General features: G+C 37.6%; 3 protein-coding genes across 3 annotated transcripts in view; all 3 read left to right on the top strand.

The window, feature by feature from the left end:
• Positions 1-27,963, top strand: part of LOC139450419 (sterol-4-alpha-carboxylate 3-dehydrogenase, decarboxylating-like) — a 54,200-nt gene that overhangs the window by 7,205 nt on the left and 19,032 nt on the right. The window lies entirely within an intron of this gene.
• Positions 11,629-13,122, top strand: LOC139450190 (leucine-rich repeat-containing protein 4-like). The gene has a single exon (XM_071231865.1). It carries the CDS (start codon positions 11,629-11,631, stop codon positions 13,120-13,122), a length of 1,494 nt encoding a protein of 497 aa, XP_071087966.1.
• Positions 22,583-26,105, top strand: LOC139450580 (leucine-rich repeat-containing protein 24-like). The gene is made up of 2 exons (XM_071232337.1): positions 22,583-23,783; positions 25,927-26,105. Exons 1-2 carry the CDS (start codon positions 22,583-22,585, stop codon positions 26,103-26,105), a joined length of 1,380 nt encoding a protein of 459 aa, XP_071088438.1.

Raw genomic sequence — 27,963 nt, 5'->3', positions numbered from 1 at the left:
CACAAGCTTCTCGAGTTATTGCCGTGAGTTGTGATGGATTGATTTTCAGGTTATTACTGTTAGGAGAATTTGTTGAGCAGAGTTGCATCCCTTAGGCATGCCAGAATCCCATGATCATTGGTTCAGATATCAGATTCTCCTTGATTCAGAGTCCCGGTGTAACAGTGCCCTTGTAGCCCTGATTAACATCTGTGACCTTTAGTTTAAATGAAGTGACATAACTGAAATACTGTTCAAAGCAGTGGTAAAACCAATTTCCCTCACTCTTTCATTCACTATGTGAAGAGAATTGGTCTTCAGCAACCCATGCTTGTTGTAAGAGTCGACTTACGGGATCAGGTGGTCTGGCTCACTGACTTGGTTGATGCACGTCTTTCGTATCCCAACTGCATAGTTATTCTCTCATGATGTCAATCACTGGATTGTCTGGTCCAGATATGATTATTTAGCCACTGCTGTCATATTGCTGGAGTGTGGCATACAACAAACACACAAACAAACACTCATGTATTTTATGACAACACCTGGTGTATGAAAATACTGAATATTATATATAATGTTATTCCGTGTCCAGATTATTACTGGACTATGTACCACCAATAAAGTAGAAAGATCTAGTGTAATAATTTTCAATACACCCTTCCTTAGTGCTGAATTATCAGTTGCAGTGGTGTTACATTCATGGCATCACAAATGGATGACATAAGAATTTGATAATGATCTGACTTCTGTGAAGTTTCTCTGTTGGATTGATATTTTGTATTTTTTCCTAATGAGAAATATGTAGAATAACTTCAAAACTTTGGTTGTGGATGACATATCAAGCAAGTTTATTTGTGTCAAGATGGCTTCAACAGCTTTAAAAACTAACAATTTAGTCCACTAGTCCTTTTTAATGATAATATATAGCAAAACCTTTAAACACGGCAATTCATTTTTACTTAGTCCTTATGATACCTTTACTATTGGGTAATTTTGCAAGGTTATATTGGACTAGTGCCAATTTCTATCGCTGCCTCAGTGATACAACCAACAGTGGGGCAATATTCTAAAATTAACTAATCAGAATGTGATGTCAGGCTTCAATCTGAGTTTTGAGATAACCCCCCCACTGAAGCAATGGCAATTCTCTCTACTGCCATGCTACATTGATCAGCAATGTTATTTTATTAGATATATTGCAATACATTTGTGCCAATTGCAGGCAAACAGAATACTATTGTGACGACTTGTCAAAAACTGGAAATTGGGTTAAGCTTTGTGTTGGCCACTGAGAACCAAGCTCTTTCTTAACTCACCCATCATCGATTATCCAGGGTATTGTCTTCATTCTATTTAGATAAATACCCTGGACCCATTTCCTACTATTCCTTTGTTTTTAACCAGATACAAAGAAGACAATCCTGAAAATAGCAGTCCAATCAAATTACTCTCACGAATGAAATTAATTCAGTGCTTAGTTAGAAACAGGAGCAAGTATGGTCTTCAACCCAGGATGGCCAGACCTACCGTTAAGCAGCGTATTTGCGATAAATAACCCCGCAAAATATTCAAAACTCAATTACTTTCAATTAACTTGTGTACAGAAATGCATACATTAAATGAAGAACTCAAATTATATAAACAGTTCACGTAAATACCCAATGAAGCTTTTTCAGCATGCATGCAAAGGAGATAATTTCCGGAACAAAATTACGAGCTAATTCATTTTCCGAGTCAAGCCTATATATTTAGAACAGTTATATACATCTAAAGCATTATTACATTTTTTTTAAAATCTTGAAATGTTCACTTATTTTGGGAAAAAACCCGATAGAATGCTGAATAGATGAGTGAAAAAATATTGGTTACCCAATGCAAAATGTAATAACCCAATTAAAACAGAAACCCTAAAGTAAAAACTCAATTGCTCAAAAGTTGTCTGGAGCTCTGGATGACCTTGCATTGGTCGTCTCCTTTAACCCAGGATGTAGCTCACCCTGCTCAACCATCACCTGGCTCCACTTGTGTCACCACTCTTCCCAACAGTGTAGGCCTTGCATTGGTTGTCTCCTTTAACCCAGCATGTAGCTCACCCCGCTCAACCATCACCTGGCTCCACTCGTGTGTCACCACTCTTCCCAACAGTGTAGGCCTTGCATTGGTCGTCTCCTTTAACCCAGGATGTAGCTCACCCCGCTCAACTAGTGTGTCAACACTTTTCCCAACAGTGTAGGCCTTGCATTGGTTGTCTCCTTTAACCCAGGATGCAGCTCACCCCGCTCAACCATCACCTGGCTCCACTCGTGTGTCACCACTCTTCCCAATAGTGTAGGCCTTGCATTAGTCGTCTCCTTCAACCCAGGATGTAGCTCACCCCGCTCCACTATAACCTGGCTCCACTCGTGTGTCACCACTCTTCCCAATAGTGTAGGCCTTGCATTAGTCGTCTCCTTCAACCCAGGATGTAGCTCACCCTCTAGAACCTGGATCCACTAGTGTGTCACCACTCTCCCCACTAGTGTAGGCCTTGCATTGGTCGTCTCCTTTAACCCAGGCTACCACACTGTTGTTGCTTTCGCATTGCCGACAGAAGCTAAAAATATCAATAGACTTGCATACTCCCAAGCTCACAGGGGGTTCTAGGTATGTTTTTCAGGAAATTGGTATTACCAAAGTGATGGAAATCTAAGCATTAATAAATTGTAAGAGGTTTGGATGTTTCCCATCATTTTTTAAATGCCAAAATTAGTCCTGACTACCTTTTTACTACCGCTATATCTCCCATGAAGAAGAACGTTTTTCATGTTGAAGTCATGACGTTTCATTTCATGACCCTTTACTGAAAGATTTTTATCAGGAGTTTGATAAAACTATATATTTTTTATATGATGAAAGGGAGCCATTGTCTACTATTTGCTCCAATGATCTGTGGGTGTCTGCTGAGATTAATTTTTTTAAGTTAAGAGCCATTCTCTCTTTGAGGTCCATTCTTAAACTGTTTGGGGGTAATGTGAGGGTGATACTCTTAAGTAGAAAAGGGAATAAACTTGACATTAAAATAACAGTACTGTTTATACATGGTGAAAATTAAGCCTACTTCCTGAAACAAGAGCGTGGTGTAAAAACCTGACTGAACAGTCAACTGACTGTGTTAAATGGACTAAACTAAACTGCTTCATGGATTTGTCAAAATGTCTACTTTCTGGCGACCAGTTATTGGCGAGGACCAATTCTCACCAACTCCCCATTATGGCTTGCACATGATCGCATCTCGTTTTACTTTCGCTCGATTTCATTAGAAGAGAGAAATATTTATCCAAAAATGATGAAGAAAACTGACTCTTGTCAAGAAATATTAAAAAGAACGAACCATATAATCGCCTTGCTTATATACAACTGTAGAAGAGGCATGCAGGCGTGTCATGTGACTAATTCACTCGTAAAGAAAAATCCAACAATATAATGATAAAAATTCAGTTTTGTCATAGTTTACCATCTGTCTGTCATTTCTTCCCCAAATTACAATCCTAAAACCTTTTTGAGCTATTTTTCCAAAAATGCATAACCCTGTATATATCGCGAAATCCATCGTTCATAGTGTTGAGGATAAGCATGAGTAGATCAAATTTGGGGAATATTTGTGGACGTCAGTTTTGCAGACAACAAATTGATAAAAGCATTCTTATTAATTGTAATGAATATAAAAAGTGAGTGCGGTACCAGAGAAAACTGAGTGAGTGAGTATAGTTTTACCCTGCTTTTAGCAATATTCCAGCAATATCAAGGCGGGGGACACCAGAAATGGGCTTCACACATTGTACCCATGTTGGGAATTGAACCCGGCTCTTCGGCATGACGAGCGAACGCTTAAACCACTAGACTACCCGACCGCCCCCAGAGAAAATTGAACTTTTAACTGAAATGGTGTGCTTGGTCTTGTGGGATGTGCTGTTTAGATGATGGAGATAACTGGTACAGTTGGTCAAAGGAAAAATCTGCTGAAACTTGTTCCACAGACAGAAATTTGTGCATTTGCTGATAGTTTCTCACAAATCAAAGTTATTGGCACAGTTAACCTTGTCCACGGAATATTTTAGAAATAACATGAAAAAAATGGCAATAACTGGTCAGTGAGCAGTACTCTTTCCTACAAGTTTGAAATGACTAAATGTGTAATTAAATTAGATAAGGTGCCTGTCATTTATTAAAGGGTCTTATTGGTCTTAGGACTGTATCATATTTATCTGACCATCCTCCATTTTATGTTCATTTTCTAATGTTGATGGTTGTTACAATTACAGGGTTTAGTTTTATAAAACACTTTGAAATGGAAAGTTTAGTGTGTATAGAACAATTGGTCAAATATTGCATGGCATGAGATAAATATGTTTAAACCTCAGAAGGCATATTCAGAATCAGAGTTGCAAATTTAACTGTTGTGTATTGCAACAATGTCTTGCAATATTACGTTCATTGTTGCATACTTGTGAATATTTTCCTTCTCATCATTAACAGAAAATAATTGGATGGCAATGCTCACAGCACATTTTGACAATTAGTTGTCATTGTCGACTACTTATGCAGGTGAGCTACAGTGCCTTGGTGTCACTGCCTGCCTCACACCTGTGTCCCATACTTCCATGTGGTGCCTGTTTCTATTGTTGATGAAGTACACCACATAGTGCCAATACACCATACCTGTATCTTGCCTAATCCAACATTCATGCTTCATGTCCAAGATTATTGCACTTATAAAGCGACATCCATGTACGTGTGTGTGTGTGTGGCTGTGTGTACTAGTTCGTACTTATGCTGATTTATGGTGCTACCCCACTGAGATACCATGCCCCAATTTAACATGAATACCCCACTCATACAGAGTATACTCACTCCAAGCCGACCAGTCCTTTAAGCCCCTCAATCCCGACTAGGCAGGGTAACAAAAAGTACCATCTGTTAATGTCTATTGGTATGATGCAGCCGGGGATTGAACCCCGAACCTTCCGCTCCCATGGAAGCAGTCCATTTATGCTTCATGTGAATCACATGCACCAATAGTAAATGTACACATTTTGTCATCTTGTCTAAAATGAATCTATTTTGCAGAAAAAACTGTTGTTTAATTATCTTAATAAGATGTAATAAAATGGAGCCCAGAGACTTTCTTCATTTTCAGCAGTAATCTAGACTTGCCAACTATTATAGACTTGCATGTGCTGGTTGGATATATTTGTTTCAGGGTCTGTATGACAGACTAACACTCGCCCTGAAAAGTTGATTTAAGAAACATATACATATTAAAAAAATGCTCCCACCTCAAATTTGAAAACCAGTGGAAAATTAATGATAATTTATTGTTTCCTCAATCTAATCATGTTACTGATCAGACAATTTCACTTTCCAAGGTGGTTAAACTATTTAACAGACATATACTACTCAACATTTTATAGGGATAATCAGATATGAAGAGAGAAAAATATCCCTATCAAAAGTGGAGTGGTATGTTTGAGACAATCATCTAGACATTCTAAGAATAACAGTGATAGGAAAGCTTGATGTTTTCCTGTTGAGAGTGTGATGACAATCAGCTGATAATCTATTGTTGAATATACCAACGTGACTTATAGTCCCCCACTGTGCTTTAGATGTAGGCTGGTTATTTACAGTGTAACACTTTGTTGTTTACTCTTACTATCTCCTCTGTCATATCAGTTCCGGTAAATTCTGTTCTGCGTAGATCATGACGTCCGCTTTAATAAATGCACTCGCTTGGTGTATTTGAGTTCAATATTGGCAGCCGTGACGTAGAGAAGTGTCACAAGTAATTGACCATAGCTTGAACATGTGTTTACCTTCATGATAACTGATTGACTGGCTTGTGTGTGTCAGTTAATCATCAAGACTGCAATTGAAATGAACACTACCCCCTGTTGGGGTGTGATATACGCTCGTATTGTACAGGTGCTGGGTCAGTTTAATAAGTGCATGATTAAAAGTCTACAAAGAAACTGAATGCACAGAACGTTTGAAAGTATTTTCATAATGAAAGAATGTCTGTTGAAAGGGTAGAGCCCCATATACATACGTCTAATATGTTGTAGGATTAATTTATGAACTTTTAATGTCAGTTCAATTTTGTCATTTCAATGTTTGACAAGCTAATGCAGTAGAAAGTGTATATCTATGATAGAGCATGTGAGATAAGAAATGTAGTGCTAAGAAGAGTGAGTAGGGTGGTAGCTTTTATTTTGCTAGGTCTGAGTTTGATTCCACACATAATGTGTGACTCATTGTTAGACTGCTCAGCATTTAGATATGGTGACGTAGCTACAAATAGAACAAATATGTATTATTATTTTGTATAGAAGCTCTCATTTTGTTGAATGGTGAATAAATAAATTGCAAGTGATTACATGGCATTTGATTGTAAAACAAGTGATTACATGGCATTTGATTGTAAAACCAAGCATATATTTTTTTCGTTTGTTTCCATAAACTGAATAAAAATAGGCCAAGCTTCGGACTACTGTTTCCTGATTGGCTGATAATAGAATGGGCGGGGCTTGTGTTCCATTATTGCTCTGATTGATGTCACTGATTAAGTACTGTTGTCTTCTTTTTTTGTGTTAAAGTGTTAATGATAAAATAAGCAGTCTGTGAAGTTAGTATTGTTGACATATATATTTATGAAAATTGACTTCAATACTGCAAATCTGGAAAGTTTTGCGAGCAGAAAAGTACTTTGAAAACTGTGAGTGGCGCACACTCGCAATAGTTTTATGACACAGATATTTTTGCAGACCAAAAACAAACATAAAAAGTAAGGAGATATATCTCTTTAACTTACTTCCACACATTGTCAAACCAGTCAGTGCATGATTAAACAAATAATTCCTCACATCGTGTGTTTTCTCCATTACACATTGTCTCTCTTGACTCTTGCCACATCTTGTCAAGCTGCTTACATAACACGGAGTAGTCCAGACATACGCCAGCCTGTCTAAACTGTTAGATAAACACTCTACTCCAAACCCTCATTGTCAACTACTGAACAACGCAGCCTTCTATAGTTTAAGAACCATTGACTGACACAAGCTGCTTCCTACTTAAAATGCCACGTGGAAAAGTCGCTTTGATCGCTGGTAATCATAACAGGGTGTTGCAAAACAGTTAAAGGCTATTGTCAGCCACTCGCAATAATGTCATGGCGCAAAACTTTCCAGATTGAAAGTATTTTTTGTATTATGTAGTTGTGTGCTCACCGTTTTTTACGTTTCTAAAAAGGCAAAAAATATTTAAATCAGTTCTTGATTATCAGATCAGGATAAGATTACTTTATTCAGCAAACTAATTTATCAAAGGCACCATGATAGCTTATAAAAATGATTCCTTCATCTTGAACGTTACAAAGCGATCGTAGCACTTAGACAATCGTAACTCACTTACTTTAACATAGACTTACGACAATCGTAGCGCTACGATCGCTTTGTGGAATGGGACCCTGGTCTGTACAAAATATTATGCACAAGACGTAACTGGTGGATTTTATTTTTTGAACATTGGTCAAATCAATTGTCTGAAGCTCAATTTGCTCCTATATTATTTAAAATAACTAGATTTTCTGTAGTCTCTGACTTACGGACTATCCCTGTATTGCTTAAATATTGCTGACTGCATTGTAAAACAACCACATACTTACACTTCATGTGAGTGAGATTGATAAAGTCATTGAATGATCACTCAAATACAGAATATTTCTTTTGCGAATTAGATCAAATGAACTCAGAAGTCAGTCTAAAATATCCTCTGCCAAGTAGTTTTGGAAAATACATTACATTCTTACATTGATACTTGTGATGTTTGTATCGTAAGTATGGTACTAAATTGATACTTATGATATCTTTAACATTATTATGGTACTAAATTGATAATTGTGATATCTTTAACATTAGTATGGTACTAAATTGATAATTGTGATATCTTTAACATTAGTATGGTACTAAATTGATACTTGTGATATCTTTAACATTAGTATGGTACTAAATTGATACTTGTGATATCTTTAACATTAGTATGGTACTAAATTGATACTTGTGATATCTTTAACATTAGTATGGTACAAAATTGATACTTGTGATATCTTTAACATTAGTATGGTACTAAATTGATACTTGTGATATCTTTAACATTAGTATGGTACAAAATTGATACTTGTGATATCTTTAACATTAGTATGGTACTAAATTGATAATTGTGATATCTTTAACATTAGCATGGTACTAAATTGATACTTGTGATATCTAGTACCATTAGTATGGTACTAAATTGATACTTGTGATATCTTTAACATTAGTTGGTACTAAATTGATAATTGTGATATCTTTAACATTAGTTGGTACTAAATTGATAATTGTGATATCTTAACATAAGTATGGTACAAAATTGATACATACTTTCAGGGATTTATCTAGGATTCCAAACTAAGTGCCCTTGTCAGGCAAATTTGGGGGAAAGTGTTATTATGTTCAAAGTGGGGATTTTTTTAGTTTATAGTTTATATTTTCAGAGGTATTTTAACATTCAGTATGAGAATTAAGATTATTATTCTTTTTCGGTTCTGTTAATAATCAGAGCTCCAGCTAAGCTTTTGGTGTTGTGGGTATTTTACCCCTGCATGTTAAAATCACTGGGTATCAGTAATTCTATCTGGGTATTCAAATTTCTCTCACCCACTAGTTTTTACACATGTGGGTATTTAAGTTAAATATTTAAAAACACTATTCAGCTAGTCCCTGCAAACTGGTGTTGTGTGGGTTCGAGAGCTTTATAGAACTCAAAAATACCAAGATACTTCCACAAGAAAATGTGATGGCAAATGATCATGATGTAACTGTCATCGTGGAGTTTGGCAAGGTTGACGAAATGCCCATTTATAATTTCAAAATAGGTTGCTGATTTGCTAATCGAATACGCAGGGTTACTTCACAATATTTTGATGACACGCACAAGTTTTATATTTGTAGCTTATCTGTAATGTTCGTTGCATATTTGATACGCTTGGATTTTATTTTATTGCGTATTTCTGCATTTCTGATGCGTATTTTACGCAGATACGCAGCTTATCTGGAGCTCTGTAATACTGGAATACCTCTTCCAAGCCATCATATTAGTTATAACTATATTTATATGAACTAGGAACTTTATAAATTTCATTTGGGAATTTTTACTGACAGACTTGGGGCTGAGTAGCAATTTAAACTTCTGTCGACAAGTGTTCGTATATTTAATATCAAAAGACAAAAAGATGATATTCTATTAATATCTTCCTAAGTCATTCTGCTAACCTTTTCAGTTCTTTTACAGTAATAACCAATGTCTTGAGTGTAAAAAGTACAACTAAAATCTGAACTTCATTGGCAGAGAGAATAGTGATGTCATTTCATTGTGAAGTCATGGTAACCGATGATGTCACAATGGTCTGCAAAGGGAAGTGATGCAGTTTCACCCAAACGATATGTCCTGTGAAGCCAGTTGTGGATGATAATAAATATTGTGTCCTATAAACATAAAAAATAAGAATGGACAGAAACAATTTGCACTGCAGGTTCCCAGTGATGCACATAAAGTTTGTGAGTTTGAATCTTTAAAAACAATTCAGTTTTAGTCTTGGCAGTATTCAGATAAATGTTTTTTGTTGTTTTAGTATTTGGTATTCTATTTCTGAGTGACAGATAAGACTAAGTGGACACCCAGAGTTATTGTAAGTCCCTAGCCCAAGTTATTAAATGAGTTTAAGAAGTTACTGGTATGCACACAAATGTTAATCTCTAAGTCCAGTTTTTTTCACTAAACTAGGCTTTGCTTCAAACAAGAACATCACATGCAGGCTTCATCCATATAACTATATTTCTAGGTTTAGTTGATACAGTTGTCTCCCTCGAGCTAAGAACCCCCATTCCCATGCATGGGACTTCAACAAGCATGAGGGGGCACGGGTGGCCCAGTCATCTAAGGCGCCGCGATTCACTGTGCAGAGTTGTGTCCCTTGGGCACGCCAGAAACCTATGATTGTGGGTTCGAATCCCGGTTCGCCCCGATTATGTTTCTAGGTTTGTCCGCACCATACCCGTGCTCGTAGGCTTCACCGAAGTGGTAAACGTTTGAGACCTGCATCAGTTCGGGTTTTCCTCCCACATTACGCTGACACGCCGTGATATAACTGCAATACTGTTAAAAGCGACATTGAACCCAACTCACTCACTCACTCACTCAACAAGCATGACTTACAGCATCCTGGTCTCAATAATAGAGACCGCCTCCGTGGTCTAGTGGTAGAGCGTCCGCCCGGAGAGCGGAAGGTTCAGGGTTCGATCCCCGGACGCGTCATACCAAAAGACGTTAAAAGATGGTACTTGTTGTTACCCTGTCTGGCGCTCGGCATTAAGGGGCTAAAACAAGGACCGGTCGGCTCGGAGTCAGTATACTGTGTCTGAGTGGGGTATTCATGTTAAACTGCGGCATGGTATCTCAGTGGGCTAGCACTATACATCGGCATCAGTCTGGACTAGTACAAGCAGCCACACAAACACACAAACACACACACGTACATGCACGTCGCTATATAAGAGCAATAGTCTTGGACGCGACGTTAAACCCAATTTCACCTCCCCTCAATAATAGAAACAAACAAGGACATTCCTTCTTCAGGAACAAGTCAATGGAATTTCAACAAATGCCCAGGTTACCTTAGTAGAGTCAGGGTTAATATCAGCCCATGCTCAGTAAATGTCTATCCCACATTCTACAATAACAGCTCTTAACTCCCAGGAGTGGCCATTGGTCAGTATCCTTGTGTAGCCTCTTGTTGTCTGTTCTAAGTCCCTCCCTTGTAAGTATTAAGCAAATCAGAGTCATAAGATAAAGGGCCTATCAAGAAATCAACTAGCCACTCCAGATCTGGGAGTGTTTGAACGCAATACAGCCAGGGATTATTTGATTGGCTTAATTTACAACCTGTATAAAAAGAAAGTTTCGTAATTTGGTTCAGAGTGTAAAAGTCACTGCTGAAGGATCCAGGAAGGGACAGGTTTCAAATTTATTCACAGACACAGGAGCAAAAAGTATTTACTGAGAGACTTAACTGTTGACAAGAGGATATGTTTTTGACAATATCAGAAAAGGTTTAGAGATTTATGCTCCATTTGGGCAGTGGATTAATCAAGAAAAGCTGCAGAAATAAGGAGTGTAAAAAATTGGTTTGAAAAAAAATCAAATTTGGTTTATTTATTGGAACTGAACCACACAAGTCATCATATGAGTGAAGTTAGCAGACTCAAAGAGGTCTTTTTAACTCTGAGAGATATGAGGATATTAACTGAATTTCTGCCCATTTCTTCATGAAGTACATACCAAGCAATCACCACTCCTGCAGTTGAGGACTACCGTAACACTTGAAATATTAATCCACGAGACACTGAAGCAGTCACCAAGAAGCTCAAGATAATGTCAGACGCCACACAGAATACATTGTCCAGTATCCTCAAGTGTTTAGCAGTGTTCATGATTTTATTGCAGTTGATCAACGGTTGCCCGGCAACCTGTTCTTGTAACACAACATCCAAGCTTGTTTATTGCCAAGACAACACGATGGTCGGCATCCCGTCTGCGATACCCTCGGATACCAAATATCTGTCTGTGCTGGGAACGCCTAGTTCAGGATTGTCAAGCGTCTCCCAACTTCAACGGAGTCATTTCTCAAACATGAAAAACCTTCTAGAACTCTACATTACATATTCAGATATCAGCACCATTGATGAAGACACCTTTCAGGATTTGTCATCAATAAGACAAATAACTTTACCTAATAACAAGATTAAAACAATTCATAAAGGGTTGTTTCAGAATTTGCCAGCCCTGGCTTACATCGACTTGTCTGGGAACTGGGACTGTGTTGTAGAGGTGGGAGGCTTGTCTGGTCTCCCATCACTACAGTATCTCTATGTTGGGAATATGAATCTGGGATCTTTGGATCCGGGCACATTTCAACGACTTCCTTCATTGAAAGGTTTGTACATGCCAGGTAATAAACTCACTGATATTGATAAAGACATCCTTTTGCCTTTGACTGGCTTGGAGGTGTTGAATATCATGGAAAATGACATTGTATCTTTGTCTCAAGATCTGGAACCCCTATTTTCAAATCTTAAAAGTTCGTTCATTTCGGACAACCCGTGGCAGTGCACCTGTGAGAGCAAGTGGATGAAAAGCCTGTCCAATGTGGCATCAGCACAGGTGGATTCCATAGTGATCTGCCTTGGACCTGATAGATTCAAGTACCAGAATCTCAACACCATCCCTGATTCTGAACTTCAATGTACACCACCCAACATAACATGTGGTGGTCCTTTCACTGTCAACGTTGGTGAGTCTTTGAAAATAGAATGCCAAGTGGAAGGAGACCCTGTACCCACTATAATCTTCACAAACCCTGCTCAAGTGAATATCGCTGAAGACACGCCGGTACTTGGGTATGAGTTGAGAGACAACTTTACAATTGTCATTCATGCTGCAGTGGAGGTGGAAGATGGGAACTGGACTGTTTCAGCAACCAACAAAGAAGGAGTGGATATGGAAACTGTACATGTAACTGTCATCCCACCAACTACAACTACAACAACTACAACTACAGCAGCCACAACAACTACTGCTACAACAGGTACAACAACTACCTCAGCCACAACAACTACTACTACAGCAGCCACAACAACTACAACTACAGCAGCCACAACAACTACTACTACAGCAGGTACAACAACTACAGCAGCCACAACAACTACTACTACAGCAGGTACAACAACTACAACAGCAGGCACAACAACTACGTCTACTACGACTCATGATAGTGGCATTAGTGTAAATCACGTTCAAGCAGCTACTGTAGACAACACTGGACTCATCATCGGAGCTGTTGCTGCAGCCATTACTATCATTGCTGCCGTTACTATCTTCTCATGTGCCATGCACAAAAAATACCTTAAAAACAGAGTGGAACCTTTTGAAGAGGATGAAGAAGATTTGTTTGGTGTTACTGTTCATCGAATTGAAGGACATACAGCGCCCACCTCCACAGCATGGATCTAATACATCTCCTCGGTAGGGATTCCGGGGCTTGAACATCTCATGGGGCAGCACATGGCCATGCTCATTCCATGAGCTGACTTACATGGGGACCAGTGATAACCATGTGACAACCCTGTGTCTTACATACCCTGGAATGGATAGGTGTTCATGCCATCAACCACTGGTTTGCCTTTCCAAGACTCTGTTAGATCCATTGACAGCTGATGTGTCATGAAGATGGCATCACAGAACATGACTACATAACAATTCAGACTTTCAGATTGACAATTGTTGGAAGTTTTTCTAATAGATTTTATGAGATTGTGTGATATCAGCCTTGTTTAAATGCTTGTGGAGTAAGACTGTTTGGAACATGCGTTACTTATTCTGATTTACTCAAACACTTGTTTATGGCTGTGATATTCTATGTGTAATATTCCTAATGTGTTGTTGTGTGTGCATGGTTTAACCATTTTGTGATATCCCAAAAGCTAATTGATATTATATATCTGTGATAAGACAAGGTAAGTCTGTTTTACTTACATACTGCAGTAGACAATGTCAAGTTTATATATGATCCATTTGTTCAAATGACATCGCCTCATATTTCTAACATTTATATTACACAAAAGAAGTTGAAGAACACCCGATTCTTTCTTATTACTATAGTTAATCTGTCATACCAACTTCTTTTGAGTTGTATATAATGCCTACATGACTGTTGTCAAAGTCTGCAAAGATTCATCCCTTCAGTGATGTTTAAGCAACTGCTTTATGAAATATTATATGGGCAAAGAAGTCAGACCTGATAAGCACTTAATTTTGTTTCATTTTTGCTGATTGCAAAGTTACAAGTTCAACAAAATAATTGTGTATACAATCTTTTAACTGCATAACTGACAAGACCAGGTGAACCAAATCGGAACACAGGACAACATTTTCATCTTTTTATTTAATTTTTGTCTCACCACAAACCATAAACCAATAAAAAAGAGTCTGGTCTTACTCGTCCCGGATCCACTGATTATGTTTTTTAATCCCAGATTCACTCTGATTATGATCCTTGGTTTGCCAGCTGTTGAAAGTGGTGGTAAACCGAACTCACTCACTCACTCACCCTTTGGTTTTACCAAGTGTGTAAACATGTCATCCTGTATACTTTGATCACTTCTTCCCATATTAAGCTGATGTAACTCAAGTTCTTTTCAGGGTGACATTAAACAAGGGTGCAACTAGGTTAATTTTAAGCGCAAGCAAAAGCAAATTTACTGTGCCTGAGCTCGCAAATATTTGAAAAATTAGATGCTCTTAAACGCTATTTCCTGGTTTTGGAGACTGTTTATGTTAGATTTTATTTGTAACAAATATTGATGACACTCACTCACCCACTGCTCATTGGTTAAGAACCGTTCTGAAGTGTCATTGATGTTCTTCATTAAAAGATGCCGAGAATACATATGTGCAATTTCTTCCTTATATTCTCAACATGAGTGTCATAATGTTAACATTGTTTCCCCAAAGCTTTGCCTGTGTCAGTCCCTGTGATGTTTTCTGTCTAGTTCTATATTCAGTACTCAAACAGGGAGGAAAATATGTTTATTATTTCAGCTTTTTGTATAATACCAGATAAAGGATCTATTCACTAACAGACCAGCTTCATGTGTTCCACTTGAACAATTCTGCAAAACATGAAACTTTGTAATTGTTTGGGGTTAGTAAGATAACTTGTAAGTGTTTGAAATTTAAGGGAGGTCTGGAGTGGTTGAGGTCTTCTCTAATGCTATCTAAATGTTTGAACATGCGAAACCTTTCACTTTTAACATTAAGGTTACGACAAGGAGTTTCATGCTTCAACTCATCCTCATCCCTGAGTTTGTTGGTACAGAATATTAGTTACATAGCCCTTGGCTGTATGAGACCCGCAGTAGTGCTATCCCACATTGTAAAAGGTTTTCTTCAAGCAAGGTGAAAGTATATGTTTTTGGATATATACATGTATGTTCGTATTCTGTCCAGTTCTGAAAAACCTGATTCAGTTTCATGAGTAGCAGATTTGAATATTTGAAAACAGATACAATTTTCAAATATTACCTCGATGCATAGAAATCATATTCAAGAAAAAGATATTGAAACGATAAAGTGTTCAAAATAAGTTTTGGTCAGTGAAATTTGCTGGTATGGTATTCATCTAGGGACCTGATAATCTTTACATTGTAATTCGTAGCAGTATCACTCAGGGGACACATAGAACCCCATGTTCCCCAAGTGATATTGCTACAAGAAATTTATGTTACCGACATGTTTTTATATGACATTGTCAAAGAATTAAAATGGATTCAAACTTGATAATGAGTCATGACATGGACCCCTAGTCTCAAACACTGTCATAGAAGATATTCAGTTCCCTTGCAGTATTAATATATGGGAACTATGTCTTAGGAAAATATCTATTTATTATTGTAACTTATTTAGATTTATTTCATGTGAAAATGCTTTTCATTATATAAAATAGACTTTGGAATAAATTCTTTCTATATTTTTCAATATGATATTCATGAAATTGGAGAACAAAACGTTGTCCACCAAACTGTCATCCTACTCAAGTCAACAATATATACTTGAATGAATTGTAAATTATAGATGTCTTCCATTGCTTTTATACATGTATATACAGTACTTCATATTCATTGAAATGTCAATAAAATAACTGAACCTGGCCCAAGTGTTGTCATAAATATGTTGCAAGAATTCAGTGTAGGGGGATGGGTTCTCAAGAGCCCAGATAAGGTATTTGATTCTCTCTCGAGACCAAGTTCATCTGAAATAACCATACTGGTATATTTTTATTGATTCAATATTCTCTATCCTTTATCTGCCAATGTCAAAATAACTTTTATCATATACCCTCTCATCCCATGTTCAGCCAACTCTTGTATACGGCACCAGTTCTTCTTCATCTGAAGCTTTACGTAGAGTTATAGTAACAGTAAAGATTAACAGGTAGTCTGAGACAATCCTGGAGGGGTCAGTGGCAGGGTAACGCCTCTCTGCTTATCCTGCACAAACACAGGCTCTGTGTAGTCCATGGATGTTACATAACAGTCTGAGATTTTAGTCCAGCGCCTGACTGTCCCACTACCTTGTGGATAAGACATTCTCCTGTAGTCGACCATCAGACATGGAACTGCCCTCATTCAGGCTGAAATTTGTGTGTGTTTGAATAGTGCCAAATATTCTCATGAACAGACTCGGAAACTGAGCATGTATCGCCTTATCAATAATATCAAGTGATATGCTTGACAGCGAAAACAAGATAAGGGTATATGACGATATATCTGGAGGATTGTAGAGCTGGATATATCTGGAATTTGTTTATTTGTCATGTTGAAGAAATATTAGTTCTTAGCTTAAAAGTTGAAGTGTAAATTTATAATCCCCAAATTAAGTCTACACAAATTCACAAACATGTTACAAATTTTTGTAGATGATGTCGCAAGAATAGAGGTTTCTACTGTTGATTCAACTTATGTGGTTTGATGTTTGGTTTGTTTGTTTGTTGTTTAACCCCACACAGCAATATTCCAACGAGCCTGCCCACCCAATCCTGTTAGTCGCCTTTGATGGCAAGCATGGGTTGCTGAAGACCTATTCTACCCTAGATCTTCACGGGTATTATGTGGTTTGACTTTATCCTGCGAGTAGATTAGGGAAATTGGGCACCTGAAAATTTAAATATTCATGATGAGGACATGTATCATGGCCTAAGATAGGCAAAACATCAAGCATGGTGCTATACAACTCTTGGTCCTGTCAGCCTAACGGGAAACTTGATGTTTCCTTTTTCAAATTTATAGGCATATCCATCTGAAACCTAACAATCACAATACCTGAAATTCCGTTTTGATGCTGACAAGAGTTCTGTCTCAAGTCAATTCTCTTGCTGAAACTTTGAATACACAAGGTGCCATGGTGCTGCGTATTTTTGCTTCTAGTAGGATTATGGCATTGTATATAGGATTTGGGCAAATTAACTTAAAATTAATTGGCATTATTTATAGGATTAAGACAAATTAACTTACGAATTACTTGGCCTTATATAGAGGATTTAGACAAATTAACTTACAAATTAACTTAAATGAATGAAAACACTTGTGAAATTTTCTTCTGCAGAATACCGATATAATATCGCTTAATTGTGACAGTGTTGTCCTGAAAAATATTTATCAAAGACAATTGTTTTCTTCTTATTTATGTTTTTTATGTTGATCGGTTTTGTAAACCAACAAATAAAATATAAATGGCTTCACAGATCTTACCTGTGTTGCTTCATGAATCAATAAAGATGCCTACTGTGGATATTGTGGACAGAATAAGCCCCATCACCTCATGTTTGTCATATCAGATAATCAAGGTCACATTCCTCAAAGCACCAGACCGCCTCCGTGGTCTAGTGGTAGAGCGTCCACCCGGAGAACGGAAGGTCCGGGGTTCGATCCCCGACCGCGTCATACCAAAAGACGTTAAAAGATGGTACTTGTTGTTACCCTGTCTGGCGCTCGGCATTAAGGGGCTAAAACAAGGACTGGTCGGCTCGGAGTCAGTATACTGTGTCTGAGTGGGGTATTCATGTTAAACTGCGGCATGGTATCTTAGTGAGCTAGTGCTATAAATCGGCATCAGTCTGGACTAGTACAAGCAGCCACACAAACACACACACATGCACGTCGCTATATAAGTGCAATAATCTTGGACGCGTTGTTAAACCCCATTTCACCTCACCTCACCTCAAAGCACCAAGACGATCATAGCTCCTTCCAATACTTTAACATGGGTTATGATAGTCTTAGCGGTAAGATCACTTTAAGGAACGGAACCTGAGGTGCTTACTGGCTAATTGTGTATCATTGTAAATGTTCCCTCTGGGGACCCCTGCTTGCAATAGGTTCCCAGCAATCAATCCTTGGCATAAAAGTTGATTAAATAGATGAGTTGACTTGGTTGTTTGCGACACCCTACCCTAAATCATCAGAAGCTAGTCATAAGTCCAGTACATGTGGGGATAGTATTAGTGGTGTGATACGGCAATACAGTATTGCCCCCCGAAACAAGGCCCGCGTACAAGACATCAATTTACAACCCCTTTACTACATTTGATACATTACATTACATGTTTTATTGGTGTAAAAACATGTGAATAGCAGAATCTATTCAGAAACTAATTACGCAGATTCTTTAGTATTTCCTGCTGGGCTATTAATAGCTACAAATAGTATAACATTCATGTTCTCTTTAGACTGTTTGTTCTGCCATGCTAGTTCCCATCTTTGAACTCTGAAATTTAATAACAAATGACATCAAACAATAAATAACTACCGGTAAACATTATATTTTCGATCACTGGATAGTCTGGTTCAGATTTGAGCATTTACAGGCAGCAGTCATGTAGCTGGAAAAATTCCTAAGAACTTAAAAATGTCATCTTTGTTTCTTTGCAATATCAATATCATATTTAGTATACTTCAGTTTTTTCAATACCTTTTGAATTGCAAATTATGTGATATGAAACAGATGTTGCTGTATATTTTTGATTAGATACTAACCTTGTAACAAAAGTTGATAAATGTTGACACTTACGCTTCTAATTTTGGCAGTAATTCTACAAGCCCAGTTTATGAATCTGCTCTGTCAATTTTTGATTGATAATATGTGCCATTTAATATACAGTCTAAATATGGTAAGGAAGTCGACCCCATGCCTTTGAGTAATAGCATCAATCATCCTGACACAAGATAATCAACAGATAAACTGTCTTTTGATAGACGCCAACTGAGTATTGGTATAACTTACACCCTTTGATAAATGTCACTGACCTTTTAGAATTATTTTCAATAAATATTGACAAGAACTGACATAAAAAGGGAAAGTGTTGAAGATTTATTTTGCATCAAAGAGAAATGTGACAGGTTAGTGTCTGATTGCATGGCAGAGAATGTACTTCTGGTGAAGATCCGAATGGTGTCTGTCACTTGTGTGTTACTCAATAGTAAGGGTGTGCGGTATTACCGGTACCTGGTATGTTGCAGTGCAAATCTTCAGCAATACGTATTGCGATATGTTTGTAAATGTAGCAATAAATTGGGGCAAATATTAATAAGTATATTTATGTGTTACTAATCGATATGGAGATGAAAATAGTATCTTTCTGATACAACTTGCTTCTGACGATCTTTTTATCAATTAGCGACTATCAAGTTCCTCACAGCAATATCTCTCTATACCAAGAGTGTAACAAAAGTGTCACGCGCTGGGAAGGAGCTTGATGGTATCTGACATTATACAGGGTATAATTCTGATTAACTCATGAAAATGTAAATTGGCAATATAATGCAATACGTATCGCAATACAGGTTAAAGTATGGCTATATATTGCAATACAAAATCCAGGTCAATACACAGCCCTACTCAATATTCGGTATCAGAGGACATGAAGTTTTACCTAAGGGAACTATTTTGTTTGGACAAAAAAGGTTCAATTTCAGGTTGAAAACCCCATATTTGAATGACATTGGTCATTGGTGATAAAAGGAGCTTTAGTTCACAGAAAATTGATACATATATTATAAAAGCCATACTTTGACACGTTAAAAGTTATATTTGTTGTCGTTTGACTATTACATGTCCACATAAAGTTTTCAAGATCGTGAGCACGGGCGCCTGGATTGTGACTGGTCAAATTGTTCAATCGTAAGAAATATCCGGCTATAGTGATTAATTGGCAATAATTTTGGCAATAATCCTAAAAGTATGGAGTTTGCTTGTGCCAGTATAAACATTATTTTTCAAATAAAGTTCCTGCCAGCTTATTAGATATTTTTCCATAAGGACATCTTGTATTTTGCTGGAAATAGCTTAGTATTTATTACAAATGTTATATTTGGGATAACACTTTCTTTATAAAGTACAGATTTCAGGGTTGAGTCCCGTTTGTGATTCGAACCCACACTGCCAGAGTGAGGCACCTAATCGCCAGCACACAAAGTCAGTGATTTAACCCACTCAGCCACTGAGGTTTCCACAGAAAATGAAAGTCCAACAACTGGTCATCTTCCCAAGGCAAGAGAGTTAACTGACTATAAAAGTCCAGTTTCCACCCTTGCCGAACTAGGCTTGAATTACTGGGCTCAATCGTAGCACCACAAGTGGCTATTACCAGTTTTGTCCCTTCTAAGCCCCTCCTATGGACCAATCAGATTCCACTTCTCGTATCACTTGCATTTGCTTCACACAAAATGGTGGCGCCCTGTCAAAACGATCTGATCGATAATCAAGATCTATAGTGTGATAAAACGGGTCTTACATCGCGAAATGCATCAAATCACGTGAGTACCTTGATTAAAAACATGAAAAGATTTGGAAAATATCTGCTGACAACGAGTTGGCGGTGCACATGCTTTGCAAATCCTGCAATCGACCGAAATCTGCACGACAGTTTACGAACTAGATTTTGATTTCGTTGCGTGAATTGATTGGACTATCCATAGACTCGTTAGTACAGCCAAAAAGTAACTCCATAATACCAGCCTAGTTCGGCAAGGGTGGAAACTGGACTTTTATAGTCAGTTAACTCTCTTGCCTCGGGAAGATGACAACTGGTAGTCTAGATCACATACTTTGTGTACCCTCTGACAAGTGTAAATTGGCACGGCTCCCACGGCTTCGTATTTAAACCAGTGGTGATGTTGAATATATGCTGTATGTTTAGGTCAGCAGATTTTGCTGAAAAATGTGAGTTCCAATTCTTGTGATTAACATATGATTCAGGTATATCAGGGATCTGATAATGTTCAATAACCATCAAATAGCCAATTCCCTTCCACTCATTTACCCACTTGAATTTGAAATAAAGAAGAGCAAAGGAGACCATTGAGACTGCCTCATCTGTTTCATATTGCATAAAGATTCAGAGTGACAGAACACTCTCCACCAGACTGTATGACAATAGGGCTTCAACTTCAACTTTCCCCTTATGTCAAGCACTATTCTTGCATGTCCAGCCTTGGATGTTTTACAGGTTCACAACTTTTGAGTTACAATCAAGGATGCTCTTTTCACCAAGATTTCCAAGATTGTCATATGACTCTTGCTGTTGCTTGATCATGGTAATAACATTCAAGGCCTCAGTAAAGTTTGTCAGAACATTCTATGGTTGACATGTGGAGAACATTTTCAAATTTGATGCATCCGTGATGAAAATTCTGCCCGATGCAATTCTCTATTTTGACTTGTACCATATGTACCCATGTTTTTTTAGGGTGAATGATTGACTTGCCATTGCATGGTTTTGTGATTGGTGCCACCGGTGGGGCAGGAGATATTCTCATCTCACCTGGTATCGACCCTGTTTATTAGTGATTTATAAACACTGTATGATACTCATGATATAAGTAGGAATTGTACAATCAACTGCTTTTGGTAGCATTTCTTACATTTCTTACAATTAGTTTTCTCCCATTGTATTGTTTCACAGGGCCCCCCTTTCACCTCACCTCACCTCACCTCACCTCACTTTACCTCACCATCCTATATAAAAAGGTTGGCCTCACATACATAATCCCTATATCCAATACTATGGGTGCAATAAACTGAATTTTAGTCATTAGTAAATATATCCCACTGTCAAAATTCATCATTAATCAAAGAAATCTTATCACTATAACACACCTACTCTTTCCGTAGACATGTTAAGCTCTGCTACATGGGAACATTTATCAAATTGCCAAATACAGCATAATATCCACATAATCTGTACCCATTGAACAACAAGTACTCTTTTACATGTTGACAATGCTGGAAGCTTTGAGCCTGTGCCCTTCTACTTCAGCAGGTAGATTCAGACACTGTCTCTAGTTCGAACTTAGTATGTAGGCGTTGGGCTTATCAGATCTTTAATAGATTCTGTTAAGATTTTCCCTACCTCTGGATATAAATGATAGGGTAAGATAAAAGGAACCAAGCCTTTTACTTTGGTCACTTGACTGGATAACTTCATATGAGTTCCCAGCATTGCTCTTGAACAAGTCATAGTTGTGCTTGATGAAAGAAAAAGTGAACTTCTTGACTGAAATTGTGGAACACATACTTTGTGAATTTGCCATAGAGTGGTATATATGATATATGTGTTGGTTTGCCCTTGTGTTGATACCTCAGGCTTCCCAACTGGTGAAGTAATTGGATTTTTTTCAGTTGAAATTGTGTATTAACTGGTTCAGTTGCTCTTTCTGGAGTCTACTAACATCTTTAAAAACTTTTACTGCTTTACCAAACATTTGAAGAATTTGTGTTCAACTGGAATACATTTTTCAGGATGAAAAATTATTTGAAAAAAATATTATTCATCATGGCTCTTAAGTGTTTTGTTTGAATTTTTGAAAGTGGAACAAGTTCATCAAGGTCATTTCCAGAGAGTGACACTGAATTCAAAATGATGGGAAAGGCTGTATGTTTGATCCTCTTTATCTCTGTCTTCGTTGGTGTTGCATCTGATAGTGGCAGCTGCCCCATGGAATGCAACTGTAACACAATGACTATGATAGTGACCTGTGAGGACACTGACTTGGTGACCATTCCTAATGGTCTGCCATCAGACATGAAAACACTGGCCATTTCTGGAACAACGTCAGCGCGATTTGACAAACTGACCCACCTGAAACGCCAAGATGTGAAAAATGCCAAAGATTATCACACAATCATTATCACAAACACAGCCCTTACGACCATTGATGCTGACGCTTTTCAGGATTTGCAGGAATTGAGATTGCTGAGTTTGAAAGATAATAAAATATCACAACTTCACCTCGGAACCTTTGACAACCTGCCCAATCTGGACTCTTTGGATCTTAGTGGAAATGAATACTGTAAAGTTGAAGCAGGAACATTTGCAAATATTCCATCCTTGCATTTCCTCTACCTTGGAGACATGAAGCTTGGTCATATTGATCTGAAAAACTTCCAGCGTGACACTTCTCTTCACGTGCTGGACCTTCATGGAAACGACCTGAGAAAGCTCCACAAGGACCTCCTTACCCCTCTCACCAGCTTAGAAACACTCGATCTGAGTAACAACAAGTTAAAGATCCTCCCAATAGATTACCAGTCATTCTTGTCAAGTCTTGACCATCTGGATTTGTCAGACAATCCCTGGCAATGCAACTGTGCTTTGGACTGGATGAGGAATCTTCCACAAGTCTCCACAGCCCAAATAGGGTCCCACACAGCGGTAGAATGCTATGGACCAGATCGACTCAAGTTCCAGAACCTTATTGACATCCCTTCACCTGATTTGCTATGTATACCTCCAAAAATCACCTGCAATGGACCGTTCACTGTTCAGACTGGGGACACAATCACCATCAAGTGTCAGACATCGGGAGATCCAGAACCATATACCATCTGGGTTGTCCCAGACTCTACTACGTTGGATGAGGATCACAAGAAGACTGGATACGGAGTCGAGGGAAGTGTCCTGACCGTACAGTCAGCTTCCAGTTCTGATGGAGGTAACTGGACTGTGATGGCCATCAATGTTGGAGGGTCTGTCAACACCACAGTTGTCGTAGAGGTGGAGGAGCCAGACGATGTTGAAGTAGCTGCTGCTGATAGTGACATCATGCCCATCATTATAGGTAGGAAATACACATACACGAAATGTTAGGACCTTTTTCAGAGACCAAGAGAATTGTGTGTTTTTTTCTATTTGGTGTTTAGCTTATTTTTTTCGCTCTTTTCACTGTCATCCCAGTCTAAAATAAGGCTATTACAATTTTTAATCAAGACCAGACCAATTTTCTTTCTTGATTAAAATATTTTCCAAACTAAACTGCCAAGGTTTATGAGCACCCAAATAGTTTTAAGTGTTTATATGAGTTTCTGTACAGGTGGCACCCACCACTCACAATTTTCATAAAGAAATTACCGTATTCTACGTAATAAGCGCCCACAGCGATATTTGCTAATATATTAGCCAGTGAACGATCCCAATTAGCACTTCTTCCAATAGTCAATGTACACAAGACTTATTTATTCGTGTATAATACAGTCTCGTGTGTTAAATGCACTCCATATCATGGGTAATTCAATTCTGGAAAAATGTGTCTGTCGTGTCTAATACGCACAGACTTTTCTTTTGTATCATTTCGAGCTGTCAGCTTAAACCACGAAATTAACGATCTTTTAACTATTTCTTTCACCAAAATTTTATTCTAATAAGAGCCCCCTATTTCTAATTTTGAGAGCACCCTAGGCCCTTATTATGTCGAATATGGTAAGTGCTAGTGAGTAAGGCAGTGTAGAAACTGTGTGTCAGATGACATAGGAATGTCATACTCAGTAGATTGCTCTGTATATCTACTGTAAAACTTTCTGGAATGACTAAACCAGGTTCTGATGGTGAAACATTAACTGAAAGGCTTTATGAGCTGTAGGCAACATGTGTCTGTCTGTAATAAAGCTGGAGCTGATGGATGTTTGCTCGACAATTGGGAAACTGAAATCATCCCTCATGTCGCACATCTTGGTACAGAGGCTGCCATAATTTTGAATTTCTTCAGACAGATCCAGCTGAAACACAGAATATGGTTTCTCTGTTGTTTCTTTGATTTCTTTGATTGATAGGTGTGGTTAAGATTCTCAATAATCTTGGCATAGTTGAAAATATATACTGTCAACGCCACAAAAAAAACAGTCTTGATTATCAGATTCCATTGGGCATAAAAGTCTGAACGTCGGAGAAAATTATGTGAATTCATCTCTAAAAATCACTGAGAGAAATTGGGTGTAAAACCATATGTAAAACTCTTTGATTCTCTCATTGAAATTATTGTAAATGACGACACAAATTGTGTCTAGTTATTTAACTATGTCGTTACTCATGAGTTAAATGATATAAACACGACTTCTAACATGAACATGGTTGGCATTTGAAATTAACTAACTTTTGCTTATCAAGGGACAAGATTGGTCTGACATTTAAACATTTGGTCAAATTAAGACTGATTATCGTATTTGACGTAATAAGCGCCTGGGGCGCTTTCAAAATTAGAAGTAGGGGGCTCTTATTAGAATATTATTTTGGTGGATAAAAAACAGAGTTGAAAGGTAAATTTTGTGGTTTACGCAGAAAGCCTGAAATGTTTATATACGACATATATTTTTCCAGAATTTAATTGCCCATAATTAAGGGTGCATATAACACATGAGTGCGTATTATATGCGAACAAATAATTCTTGTGTACATTGATCAGTCGGAAGGGGTGCTAATTGGGATTGTTCACTAGCCAATATATTAGCAAATATTGCCATGGGCGCTTATTAGAGCGGGGCGCTTATTACGTCGAACACGATAATAACAGTACATTCCTCTACAGTTAATGTCATTTTATGAAGTATAGACATGACAATGTTCTGTAGTCAGTTCAACTAAGTCCTTTCACTATTCAGAAAGACCCGTAAAGATCCGGGGTAGAATAGGTCTTCACCAACCCATGCTTGCCGTAAAAGGCAATTATGCTTGTTGTAAGAGGCGACTGATGGGATCGGGTGGTCAGGCTTGCTGACTTGGTTGATGCATGTCATCGTATCCCAATTGCATGGATCAATGCTCATAATGTCAATCACTGGATTGTCTGGTCCAAACTTGATTATTTCCGTCATATAGCTGGAATGTTGCTGAGTGCAGCAGTAGGCAACAAACAAACAAAACACTGTTCAGGAGGTTATCAAATAATGAGCATGTCCTTGAAGTATCCCACAATCCCTTCCTTTGTCCAGGAGCTTCTGTGGGCGGTGTCCTGCTGTTGGCAGGAGTGGGGCTCCTTCTCTACATCCGACACAGGAAGAAGAAAGATGAAGTTAAGCCCTTCAGGAACGATGACGACAGTGACAATGAACATCACATCAAGACCAAAAAATCAAGCAATGTTCCCCCTCATGCTACGAGGCTAAGATAACGTGATAACCATGTTGGATATAGTTTCATCTTTCCACAAATACACTTCCTTCTTCAAAATTCCATTTGATTAGTCCTGAAGGCTGTTACATATTGCTGCAGAATGTTTTTTATTTTATTTGACTATTGCTGTGCACGTAGTTGTCTGTCACACTTTGTTTTGTGTCTCATTGAATGTAATTCTTTTGTAAACCTTTCATTTTTGGAAGAAATGGTTCATAAAAACAGCTGAGAGCAGATACAACTTAAAAAAATGTTTCCACTTTCAATAATTAATTTTTATGCAACATGCCGGTGTTTTTGTGTTTATTTATTTATTTATTTTTAAATATTTCTTTCCTTTGTGTTAAATCTACTCTGTCATATGGTACCAGTATATTATGTCAGACCAGGTAAACATGGTTTGGTTTTCATTTAACTGTTGCTGAAAAAATATGAACAAATTCCCTTATTTTTTGGCACATATTTTTATATTCCATAAATAGGTTGACCAATTGTTTAAATAATAATTGGCACTCGGAAATGTGAGACGATTCTTCTCAACTTATCAAGTTTCAAATTAGTACCTGTGTTTACCATATTTACAGTTCATTTAACTGTATCTTTTATCATCCTGACAAACCTGTGACTCTAATGGCTACTGTTTTTAGTGTTTGGTTCTCAGTGTTAATATTGACAAGTTTATGTCGTAAAGGCCAGATGGCCTATGGTCATGATGGTACAGCTTGTTCATTACATGAATGTTGTCCTCAGAAAATTGACAACTTCATGCAGTATGATCACAGATGAAACAGGTAGATTTAATGATGACCCCATAAGGTGTTGGTATATTTCTTCATTTGAAAAACTGTAAACTTGGGTCTGCAATGGCGTGTTAACGTTGATATTGTATTTTAAATATATGAAAAGTGCAACGATACCTGTGCAGTAAATCTTTCTCGTTAAATTATTCTAATACATGTTTTTCAATATCTGATAATGACTAATAACTAACATAAGTACTTAGAATAGATGATTTTGAAATTTATTATGCATTTTGAGATTGAGTATTTATTCAAAGTTGACCGAAACATGTCTAAAACATTTTAACATATCTTGTGCTATTAATATTTAATACAGTCAAGTCTCCTTAATCCGACAATCGGCTTTATCCGACACTAATGATGGGAACCGATTTAATCAGTGCTATTTAGACCCGTTAATCCGACAGTCTCACACTCCGACTAAGACACACCTAATTTGCAATGAATTACCGAAATCACTCATTAATCAGTCTCGTTAATACGACACAGTGATCAGCGTACTCCGTGGTCATCTGCCCGCGTGTACACAGCCTGTGTTTTGATGCGAGACAAATTGGCTGGTAGCTGCATATTACAACGGCTGCAGAGATAAACTTGCTAAACAATAAACAATTAATGCTTTAATAAAGAAAACAGGATTAATCGCATGCTTAGATTACCTCAATCTCATTAAAACCAGATACAAGTTCTCGCTATCGGCAAGGACATTCCATTACAGGTCACATCAGAACAACCTTTCGCGAACTATGACCTACCAATAAAATGTCTAACAGGAAGTCAAGGTTAGCCACTTTGAAAGCCACTTAGAAAGCTTTCTGAAGCTTTGTGATACCAGTTTCAAAGTTGCAACTTCCATTCCAGACTATGCTTTTTAAAGTATTTTGAATAAGTCATACAGTCAGTAACAGTTGTTTTGTGTTAAACTTTAGAGGTTGCATGGTTAGAAAACATATTCCGCTAACTATGTAACATAACAATATGAATATTTATTTTATATTTTTTTATTACGTGTTTGAATCGTTATCTATCGTGTACTTGTCCGATTTTCGATCACGA

The sequence above is a fragment of the Haliotis cracherodii genome, unplaced genomic scaffold (genome assembly GCF_022045235.1).
Source record: "Haliotis cracherodii isolate W230 unplaced genomic scaffold, xgHalCrac1.p SCAF_8, whole genome shotgun sequence".
NCBI lineage: Eukaryota > Metazoa > Mollusca > Gastropoda > Lepetellida > Haliotidae > Haliotis > Haliotis cracherodii.
This window is presented reverse-complemented; position numbering and strand designations above follow the sequence as displayed.

What these genes read in the sequence shown, in the direction of transcription:
- LOC139450190 (XM_071231865.1), top strand. Translation starts at nt 11,629, where the DNA reads ATGGTCGGCATCCCGTCTGCGATACCCTCGGATACCAAATATCTGTCT.
- LOC139450580 (XM_071232337.1), top strand. Translation starts at nt 22,583, where the DNA reads ATGATGGGAAAGGCTGTATGTTTGATCCTCTTTATCTCTGTCTTCGTT. An exon ending in CATCATGCCCATCATTATAG is followed by an intron (nt 23,784 to 25,926) that starts GTAGGAAATACA and finishes TCCTTTGTCCAG; the next exon opens with GAGCTTCTGTGGGCGGTGTC.